This window comes from Podarcis melisellensis, assembly GCF_964234715.1.
Source record: "Podarcis melisellensis genome assembly, chromosome: 1".
Taxonomy (NCBI): domain Eukaryota; kingdom Metazoa; phylum Chordata; class Lepidosauria; order Squamata; family Lacertidae; genus Podarcis; species Podarcis melisellensis.
Genome location: NC_138528.1, coordinates 86,667,045 through 86,678,378, shown reverse-complemented (window position 1 = coordinate 86,678,378; position 11,334 = coordinate 86,667,045). Strand labels below are relative to the sequence as shown.

The 11,334-nt window shown below is 43.9% G+C and overlaps 1 protein-coding gene across 1 annotated transcript in view; it reads right to left on the bottom strand.

The window, feature by feature from the left end:
- Positions 1-5,771: 5,771 nt before the first annotated feature.
- Positions 5,772-11,334, bottom strand: part of IGFBP2 (insulin like growth factor binding protein 2) — a 63,091-nt gene continuing 57,528 nt past the window's right edge. Inside the window, exon 4 of the mRNA XM_081885964.1 lies at positions 5,772-8,577. Coding sequence (XP_081742090.1) covers positions 8,410-8,577 — 168 coding nt within the window. The 3' untranslated portion in view covers positions 5,772-8,409. The remainder of the gene's footprint in view (positions 8,578-11,334) is intronic.

Below are 11,334 nucleotides of genomic sequence, written 5' to 3'. Positions count from 1 at the left end.
GGTGTTTTGTGCAAGAACAGTCCTATAGGCAGTCTACCTTTTTCCCTTTCTGCACAAAATATCAGTTGGTTTATGTAAGAGTAGCAATAATGTGCTATACATGTGGATTCCAAATAAGGTCAAGTTAAAATAGAATGTAGACATATTTGCCAAGCAGTAACATCTCAATAAAAGTATAATGGAACAAATTAAACTATGCAAAATGAAGTGCTTGTAAGTCATGCTGATTTTGGTAGGAGAGTTAAGCACATAATCACTCACATTGAAATTGATCCCACTTAGCTGATATTTTTGCCAGCATGTGATCTCTATCTGTCTGGAAATCTTTAACCAAAAGTTACTCTTCCAAATCTAAATGGAGCTCAGGTACAGAACAGAAAATGCTATTAACGCCTCATGAATACTTGTAGAATTCTATTTTCGGAAAAAGGAGTGATCCTAATTGGAAGGACAGGGAGCAGCAGATTCCCTCCTGACTGGGGCAGTGAATGTGTGGATGGTTTTGTTCCACCAGCTGCAGGCCGCTATGGCATCAGAGCAAAAATCAGCAGTCTCCAAGAATTGGGCTACCTTTTCATCAGTGGATCTAGCACCAGCATTGCTCTGTTCCATGTGCCACCCAAAATAGCTTTGCCAGAGGTACGGTAATGTGTCCTCACTGCACCTGGTGGGGACAGCAGGGCCCTGCATACTGGTAGAGGGGCACTTTTGCCAAATCCTGATCCCTAGCAGGCGTGCAAAAATTGGGACTGAGGATTACTCTGCCCTGCATTTCCCACATTTTTCTAATGGGATGCCAGTATTTTGCCAGTGCAGTGAGTGAGACACTTTCCACACAGATAACTAGCTGAGTTCAAAGAATTTGGGAATCATATTTTTGTAGAGTTGAACGGGACCCAAGGGTCGTCTGGTCCAACCCCATGCAATGCAGAAATCTCAGCTAAGCGTTGTTGCCATATTTAAACTTTAACTTGGAACGTAACAAAAACTCAAAAAATCGCCACCTTATACATCCAACAATTGTTTTTGTCTGAAATCGTGTGTTCTTAAAATTTGATGTCTATTCAAATCATTTTTTTAAAAAAAATCTGATGTGTTCTTTTCTCTTGAATCTCAAGATACTGAGCACATCTCTGTTCTAAACAATGTTGTTCAGAAGGTAGTTTTATCAGTTAGCCATTTCCTTTCTTTTAGAAGTAAGTATGATGGAAAGCCTCAATGCAGTAGTGGATATTTTCCAGCAAAGGAACTTCCTAGCTGTTGTGGATCTCATGGAGGCTTATAGTCATTTTTTTTTTAACCAAAGCTGCAGATAATTCAAGTGGGCTCTGCTCGGAGACTTCCTGCAATAGCAGATTGCCTCGCCTGCAGGCATTAACCTATATTTGCCTTACCACCGCAACTCTTTCAAGAGGGACTGGAGACAAGGCAGTACTTGTGGGTTTCCCTGCAAAGTGGTAGGATGTGTCAGTTCCCATGTCCATTGTACAGGGAGAAGTAAAGTCTTCCACTGTTTGTAAATCGGTGAATCTAATGCAGAGTTAAGAGTGGCATAACCTCTGGACCAGATTTCACTCTTAATTGGTTGTAAAATCCACAATAGTGTTTTTAGACACACATTGTGAGCAGATTTGGTCATCTGGGCAAACATCTGTCTTCAGCCATCTTAAAGGTGGGCAGGGTTTTTTCTCCAGGTTCTGTTTGAAAGGATGCACACGTCTCTGGCCAAGGGGAATGTGTACATATTTCTATGCAAAGAGTTACAGGGTATGGTCAGAGATGAAAGTACTGTTTCTTACTCTCTTCTAGGCTTATAGGGTCTGGTTTGCCAACCTGAACATTATGGTTCAGGAGTGTCCATGGACCTTTCCAATACTGTCATGCCTCAGGTTACGTGTTTTCGTCTTGCGCCCCACGGCAACCTGGAAGTACCGGAACGGGTTACTTCTGGGTTTCGCCGCTTGCACATGTGCAGAAGCACTAAATCGCGCCGGGCACATGTGCAGACGCAGCACTTCTGGATGTGAACACTTTGAATTGAGGGTGTGCCTCTGGGACGGATTACGTCCACAACTCGAGGTTCCACTGTGCATAGCTCTCATGCAGGGCCAGGGTCTTGTAATTGTGGCTTCACGTTTGGCAGAGGAGCATTTTGTTATGGGAGGATAGAGATTGCCATCTTGGCCTCTTGTAGATCTTGCACGTGCATATATGAGGGAACCCGGAAGGTGATGTGGTGCAGGAGGAAGGTGAAAATTTCTTACATGCACACGTTAAGGGTAGATAGATCAGAGCCTGAAACCTAGTACCTTAAAGAGGCAAGTGGCCGTTCTCCCATTCAGTCTTGGTACAAAAGGGTCCGAGCCCTCATATTGAAATTATCACGAGCCATTCTGTTGATACCTCCCACAGTGCATAAATGTTTTCAACTGGGACCAGCACAGATGGAAGACACCAAATCACCCCTCAAGCCCATACAAATTATAGCCCAGGGGTCAGCAACCTTTTTCAGCCGTGGGCCAGTCCACCGTCCCTCAGAGCATGTTGTGGGCCGGACTATTTTTTTGGGGGGGGGGGAATGAACGAATTCCTATCCCCATAAATAACCCAGAGATGCATTTTAAATAAAAGCACACCTTCTATTCATGTAAAAACATGCTGATTCCCAGACCATGCACAGGCCGGATTGAGAAGGTGATTGGGCCGCATCCAGCCCATGGGCCTTAGGTTGCCTACCCGTTATAGTCTGGAGGATCAGGGCTGGGAACTGCTTTTCTTTGTGGCTATTAATGCAGTTTGAAGGATTTCTGAGTCCTCGAAAGGGCTACTATAGCCTCCATAGCAGATGTTTTCACATACTTGCAACACCCTCAACACCAAGCCTTCAAGGTAGTGATATGAATATTTTTTGCATTGAAGATAAGATTGAGGCAGTGATTTAAAAACTATGGTTTTGAGCAAGCCAGGTAGAAGGTAGTAGCCTCACTAACATCCCAACACAAGACATTTCTGGAGGCCACTGACGAATTGATACCAGAAGGAAAAAATGACATTACTAGGCACCTGCATGATTTAGGACTAGCTTCAGAGATGACTTCCCTGCACCAAATCCTGAAAACTCATGGATAAGGAATCCTTTTGAATGTGGTGATATACAACTAACAGCTCTCATCTACAGAAAAGCAAGATGCACTTCTTGAAATGACTTGTGGTGGTTCATTGAAATCATTCAAAGAATGTAGACTGGACCAATTCTGGGTGAAAGTTTTTGCTGATTATAAGAAGTTAGCTGAACATCTAGCTTTGAAACATCTAGTTCCCTTTTGTTCCACATATCTTTGTGAACAAACATTTTCAACATTTTGTTATATGAAGAACAAGCATAGAAATTGGCCTGATGTTGAACCAGATTTGAGAATAAAAGTAGGAAATATTGAACCGGAGGTGGAAGAGATTGTTCGAGACAAAAAGAAGCATGATTTCTCCCATCACATTTAGGTTTAGTGTGTTTTGAACATTTTTGGGGGAGCTGTCCAGAGTGGCTGGGGCAACCCAGACGGATGTGTGGCTGGTAAGTAAGTAAGTAAGTAAGTAAGTATCATCATCATCATCATCATTTAGTAGTTGCTAGGCATATCCTAATTTGTTCACTTGTACTATTCATTAATAACATTAAATATGTCTGTCTCCCAACTGAATTACTGTGATTTTTGCACGGTAATATAATGAATTTTATGGTGTGTGTTTTTTTTTAGAATACCTAAAACCCATTGCTCATGGGCTACCCCACATTTTCTTCAAAAAATAGGTTTGCACAGGCAACTACTATAGAGTTATCAAAATTTCCAAGAGTAGGGGGTCTGTGGTTTGGCTTTTGAAAAAATAAGGGGTCCTCAGTAATTAGCTAATGGTAACTACTGCTCTACAGTACAGGGTGAGATGGGCTTATCACTGAGGAGATTTGTCCTAGATTGGAGCCAACTTTGTCATTTCTTCTGATCTCTTCCATTACATGGTTATTTTTCTGTTTATTGTGCTGCAAGGTGGTAGGTCCCCCCCCCCCCCGTTTTGTTAGCTATAGTGCACTTTGGAACGGAAACAGAATCTGACTGATCCTGCCAGAGAAGCAAGTGGGAGGAGCAATACATCCAGGACTCCCCTCCATACCCTGCAGAAAAGAAACTCTATGGTTAAATCCAACATTCTATTCAGCCACAAGAAAATATTTGCATAATATTTTGAGGGCATTTTGGCGCAAGTAATGTGTAGACCTGCTCCGTCACTGACCACAAAATAATGGTATATCAATAATAAGTTTGCAAGAACTAAATTAAAAGCATGCATGGGGAATGTTGCATTTATATGGGAAATAACAAACACATCTCTTCTCTGCTGGGTTGCTGTGATACTTGAGCTTCAGTTTTACAAATGGCCTCATGTGGGAGCTGCAGTTCCACTAGTTCCACTTCCCTCCTGGCCACTGTTGTATTTGATCTTGCCTTTTCATTTTATAAATGAGCTGAGACAACTTTATTCAAGAACATGCAACTCCTTCTGTAGTTACCTAGTTGGTCCTTAGCCCCCAGCTTCTTGGAAAGATGCTGAAAGAGGCTCAAGACATATTTGACCTGGGTATTTTTTTTTTTTTAGTGTGTACATGGCTTCCCCAAACAAAAGAGGCTATTTCCATTTTGGCAGTGGAATTTTAGCTTGAAGTTCTATCAGTCCCCTTCATTTTATTTACCTTGCCAATTTTTTGTGATGCAGTTTCAAATGTATGTGTCAAGATGTGTCTGGTCTTTTCTGGACAGATGCTGCTAAATTTGTAGAGCTGTCCACTGTTTTTCAAGGGAGATTTACCTTACCAAGACTGCCCCTGACAGTCCTACCAATTAGAAAAGTGTTTGCACCTGGGAGCAAAGTGACACACTCCTGTTGTGTGGATGCTAACTCATACAGATCACACAAAAAGCTGGTCATGAACAACAACGCCCCTTACTGAGCAAATGGGATCAACAGCTGAAGATGTGTACAGTCATACTTCGGGTTAAAGTTGCTTCAGGTTGAGCATTTTCGGGTTGCGCTCCGTGGCGACCCGGAAGTAATGGAATGCATTACTTCCGGGTTTCGCCGCTTGCACAGACGCTCAAAATGACGCCACACACATGCACGGAAAGGGCAAATCGTGACCCGCACACGTGCAGACGCAGGTTGCGTTCACTTCAGGATGCGAACGGGGCTCCGGAACTCAAACAACTTGGAACCCAAATACTGCAAACCCTGTTCCGGTTTGCGAATTTTTTTGGGAAGCCGAACATGTTCTGTTTGGAGTGTCACACTTCCGTTTTGAGTGTTACGCTGAGGTCTGTCTGTTTTTGCTATTTATTTTGCATTTTTTTGGTATTTGCGGCTCTTTTTGTTTCGTTTTTGTGACTGTGGAACCCAGTTCAGCTACTGATTGATTGATTGATTGATTCTGTGACTGCAGTACATTGGTTATTGCTTTCATTTTATGGATCAATGGTCTCGTTAGATAGTACAATTCATGTAAAATAGCTATTTTATCGGTTGTTTTAAAAAGTCTGGAACGGATTAATCCATTTGGCATTACTTTCTATGGGAAAGCGCACCTTGGTTTTGGAACGGACTTCTGGAATGGATTAAGTTTGAGAACCAAGGTACCATCGTATTATTAAGCTGGCTCACCTGGTGAATGCTGATGCTCTTGCCCTGGGCCGCACACGATACAATAAACTGCAGGGCGACACGTGTTTTGTTTGGCATCCCATTTAATTTATTCCAACTTTCTCACAATTTAGCAATCAAAACAAAATAGAAAAAAAGCATTGTGATTTCTAAACAGGAGTACAAATTTCAGTTGTGAGCTGATGCTTGTGATGTTCAAATTCCTCTTCAATGTGTATCAACCACAAAGAGCACCATCTGTCCCCTTACAATTACTAGGTGTTGCAGTACGGAATCTGGATGCTTCTCAGAGGGGGAAAACCCAACAAAAACAGAAAAAAGCATTTATGCCCCCAGAACTTGGAGGTGCTTTGATGTCCTCACTGATGATGAATGCACCACAGTTCTAGGTTTGTACTTAAAAAGAACCTAAAGGTAGCTAAAGGTAAGTTTGAGAGACAGCTGATGTTCCCCATCAAGGCACTAATACTAATGTTCGTGGGTGCTAAATAGATTGAAAATGGGAAGCAGTAATGAGATTCTTTTTGTTTCTTCTTTTTGCTGTGTGGGGAATCCCCAAAACAATACCACTTTCTGTTTTATGAGCCTATGGGTTGGGGAAATGCCAGGCAAAATTGCCTGATGCTAAAAAAGGTAATCTCATCACCACATTAACACTCTTCATTTCATCCATCCATCATTACAGCAGGCTAGAATGTGCCATATTTTTTATCCAAATGGTCTAATGGGATGGACATTGAACAATGTCCACTCCTAAAAAGTCTCCAGTATACTTGAGATCCGTTTCCATCATAACCACTTGCATTGTTGCCCTTGTTCTGTACTTCCTCACAGAGCAGGCACCCTCATTCCACAAACACTTGCTAGCATTTTGCCACACCACTGTTTTCTCTGTCCTGCATAACCCAGCAAACTACTCAATGACTGCTCGCACTGTTTCCCATTAAACATTTAAATTTCAGCTCATTTCTTCCATCTAATCTCTGCCTTGGGGGGCGGGGCGGGGCGGGGCGGGGAAACTCAACTAAGAAAGTCAATCTCTATGAGTCATTTATTTTAGGGTGGTGTGTGGTGGCACTTTCACACTGTTCATTTACCACCCCATTTTCACAATGGAGGTGAGAGGGAATAATAAGAGTAGTTGAAATCACCTCCGACTACTAACTGCTGCATAATGGTTCAAGACACTTCTCTTCCAAGATGGCGGCTAGGACAAGGAGATTGCTCCACTTGTGAAAACGTGGTGGTAAAGTAAAGCACCTGCTGCACACTCATGACATTTGCAGAAAAGGGGGGGGGACTATATTGCTTGGGTTTCCCCCTTCAAAATACTGTATTTCAAAAAAACAAAAGCACCCAACCTCCAATGATTATACTAAGTACATGAACCTAGCAGTTGTCCTGTAAATATAAATTGGTATATATAATAAAAGAAAATCTAATTGTTCATGCAGTTGCTAAATCACTTTTCAGCATTTGCATGATCCACACAAAAGCCAAATCATGAGTGTCTGAAACAATATCAGAGAAGCACAATCTATTCTTGGGAACGGCATATTCAACACCACATCACCCCAGCTCCCAGATATTAATTATTATTCTGTACATGTGTATATATGCATGTGTGTCCATCATCTTCTCAGTCTGCATTTCGGGGGATTACTGCACACTGTATAAAGTGTTGTTTACATATTGCGTTGCTCACCTGCGTCCCACGCAAAAGGAAGGAGGGACATTGGCAGCAGCTTAAAATGTGGGTTTTAAATGGGTTTTTGCTTCTTGGGGGGCGGGAATAACAACAACTGAATTCTAAGCTTCTTCCCCCAATCTCTGACCCCTCTCTTCCCTGCTTTTGAGTTTAACTCTCGTTATAACCTGATCTGAAAGAGTTGACTGCCTAGCATTGACATTTTCTGTGTATTAGTGTTTCTTAGGACTGAATGCAGTACAAGGTCCTACCTAACAGGAAGTTGCCCAGAAGTGCAAAATTCTTAAAGAATAAGGCAGGGAAAGAGAAGGGGTTGAACTTCTATGTCAAGTGCAATGCCTTGTGGAAGAAATTAGTGTCAGGAAGTAGCTCCCTCCCACTCTATATGCTTTCAGTGTAGCAATTCCAACTGAGTACTGTATGTGCTGGACAAGGATTCTCTTTACCCCTCTCAATATATGCTACATCCCACACAAATAACAGGGGAACAGGTTGTCAGGGCTATGTGTAGCAGGCAACATGCAGTATTTACAATCTTTGGTCTTTGGTGTGTGTGTATGGCGGGTGGGGGCTGGGGCAATTATTCTCCCATCCAGCATGATCACCCGGGTTCTTTGGAGAGGCCTGGGTAAGCAAGTCAACAGCCAAGAGGGAAGGTCAGCTCCCTTGTTTCTCCTGCTTGTTTGCTGCAAGGCTACAAGTGGTCTAATAATCGTGAAACCTCTTAGGCAAAAGATTTTTTTAAAGGTCTAGAAACCAGTCCCCATCCCCACCCCTGCCACTAAGCCCCTTTGCAATTTTCCCCCAAGGATTTAAAGGCAAGCAACTGGGAGGCACACGAAGCCCACAAAATGTTGGGACCTTCTGGAATACAAGAAAAAAGAGAGAGAGAGATAAAAATAAGATGCATCGAAACCCATGTAAAATCCAGCGCTGAGGCGAGAGGCCAAGCTGCCTGCCTGCCAGCAAGTGAGAAAGAGAGAGAACACGTCCATCTATTGCACATGCAAAGCATGCGCTCCCCGGTCCTCTTGCTCATGCACAGGGTAGAAGAGGTGGCACTCAGGATCTCCACGGACAGTGGGCGACCCCTGGATGATTTTCCCAGTGTTAGGGTTAACACACCAGCATTCTCCTCGCTGGCCATTCACCGACATCTTACACTAAAGGTAGAGAAGGGGTGGGGAAGAGAGAGAAGAAGAGAACACCATTGGCTTAGGCAGACCACGTGAAATGGAGCACATGGAAAACAAAGCTCTCGACTTTTGTTATGCAGACATTATAGCTGGCGGGTAGTGGAGCAGCTTGCTGTCTAAACAAAAAGTGAAACGGCCTGCGTCACACAATGCTTTCTTCCTTCACAGGCAGGGAAGGGAAGAAGCAGTTTACACCATTCACCTCTAAGAGCAGTACCAATGGGCTGGAGGTGCTGCAAGAATGCAAGGGAAATCGCTGCCTGCAACTGTCGTGCAGTGAGAGCATTGAAGTTTCACTGTAACACCCCATCAATACATCCCATCAAAACATACAACCACCTCTTGTGGTTTTTTAAAGGGACCAACATCATATTTAGGGAAAGTCTGAGAAGATGCAAATGTTCTAGTAGGGGCTTTCATGAGCTGGTGCAAGTGGTATATAGGAACAGGTGTGCAAGAGATATGCTTCTTCTGCACCCACCCACCCATTACTTCTACAGTGGATTTAACTTGTGGCTAGGATTCATAAGCATCAGGGATCCTGGAGTGTTCACAGATTTCACCATATGCAGAGCCGTAGCTAAGTGATCTTGCACCCCTGGCAGAATCATCCAGATTGCACCCCCTAGCTATGGACAAATTAGCTTTTCTTTCTGCCTCTCCTCCAACCCCCCCACCCCACCCCACCCATTCAAATCACCCTCTATTTAAAACAATTTCTTATGAGGCAATAGTCAATATTTATATTTATGGGCATATTTTAAAGCTGATTTTGCCCACCTTCCCACCCCCTAGCTATGGCCCTGACCACATGTGAGGTTTAAGTTGGCTTTCCTAAAAAGCAGCTGTGATACCAGTTTCTTGGTGGGAAACAGGAGAGGAACATGTGTGGCAAAGGAAAGAGGGAAGGGGAAATTCATGGAAAGGGGTGGGAAAGATCACTCTTTTCACATGCTACCATGCATCAACTGCAAAAATGTGACAACAGTGGGGAGTTATGTCATTAGCACTTGACATTTCAAAAGAGAAATTCAGCAATAAAGTGTTTAGCAGTGGAGTTAATGCATACATAACAAGGCTGAGGCCACAGAAAGATCTCAGCGTATGGAATGCAAAAAAAACGATGAGCAATTCTTATACTCATTGGCTAGGACAACTTACAGGCCTCTGACATTTCGATTTAATGCATAACTGAGACTCAGAGAATGGGACTTGTCCTGAAGGTCCTTAGCAGATTCATTGCTAAGAAGGATTTGACTATCCTAGCTCTTGAACCAGTAAGCATAGCGCTAATAGAAAGCAAATGAACAAGGCATCTATAAATACATGTGTCTGTCATACCAGTGTGAGCAACCAAACTTCAGGCAATACTGTTTTTCTTTTTTTCTTTGCGGCAGGGATGAACATGACGGGCAAGGGCTGTACAGGTCCGAACTATGTATGTACCTGCCTGCTTCCTGAGTCGATGGAAAATGTTGGTGCAAGACAAGGCAGTGTGAAGAGCAAGCTTCACTCAGCACACCTAAATCCCTTTAGGGAACTAATTCATTTATGGGGGATTAGCCACAGCTGTGGGGTGTGGGCCTTGCAAGGTAATTAGAACCTTGGGGGAATCAAGGTTGCCGCTTTCATCTCCCCCAAATGGGGAAAGTGGCATCAAAGCAACCACACCCTACATTTAGGTCCACACCCAGCTTGTCCAGCAGGACTAATAAATTTAAAAAAAAAAATGCTTGCTAGCCTTAGAAAGGGAAAAAGCAGAGAGATACATATGCCAAGTCAACCTTTAGAGAATAACAGGTGCTCCCGCTAAGAGACACCAGATGAGACCAGAAACAGGGGCGGAGGAAGGGGGGTGCGGTAGATGCGGGCCACCCTGGGTGTCACCATTGAGGGGTGTGTGACAAAATGCTGGGTGGCACTCACCGTGGGGCCTGCAGAGTGCCTGAGAAACGCATGTCTCCTGGGCCACGCAGGCTCCATGCTGCCCAAATGGTCTACTTGCTGCCTCCCCCCCAGCTGTAGGGCGGCTGAGTGGGAGGAGGCAGGCAGACTCCAGAGGCCCCACCCTTACCCTGCCCCTGGGCGAGCTTCCTCCGCCTGAGCGGCTTCCTTCACCACTGACTAGAAGTATAGTCCTGGCTCCATATTCCTGAGAGCTGCTGCTGCTCTTACGCCTTATTGCTTGGGTCAGCAGGATTCAGGGTCCAGAAGCCCTTAGAGCTTGATCCACGCAGCATTGCCTGCAAACTCAAAACTTTGTGAGCTGAAGTCCCCTCAAATGCCGTTTCAAAGAACTGGCAGGCATATTTTTGGTGTCCTTTATCTTCAACCAAAAGTTGAGTTTCTGGATTGAACATGGGATGTGATACAAGGTCAGCTGCTAACCTAGAAGTGCAGCTCCTGCCTGCTGACCAGGAGAGCCCCATTACCTTCAGAAGGTCGTCATTGTTGTCACAGTCCCATGCCCAAGTGATTACACAGAATCATTTCCACGAGGCTTCCTAAGGCCTGCTTGGCGTCCTGACCTCCCACCCCCTGATAAACTTCAACCAAGAGGTCAACTGAACTCTTATTTCATTCCTGCTCATGAGTGGACACTGAGTTTCAGAACAAGGTTTGAAATGAAATATGCTTGTTGTTGAGTGGCACATAAGCTGAAAGGAAGACTGGTAGATGTATCTACCAGATTTAGGATTCATACAACCATTCTGTATTCCAGAT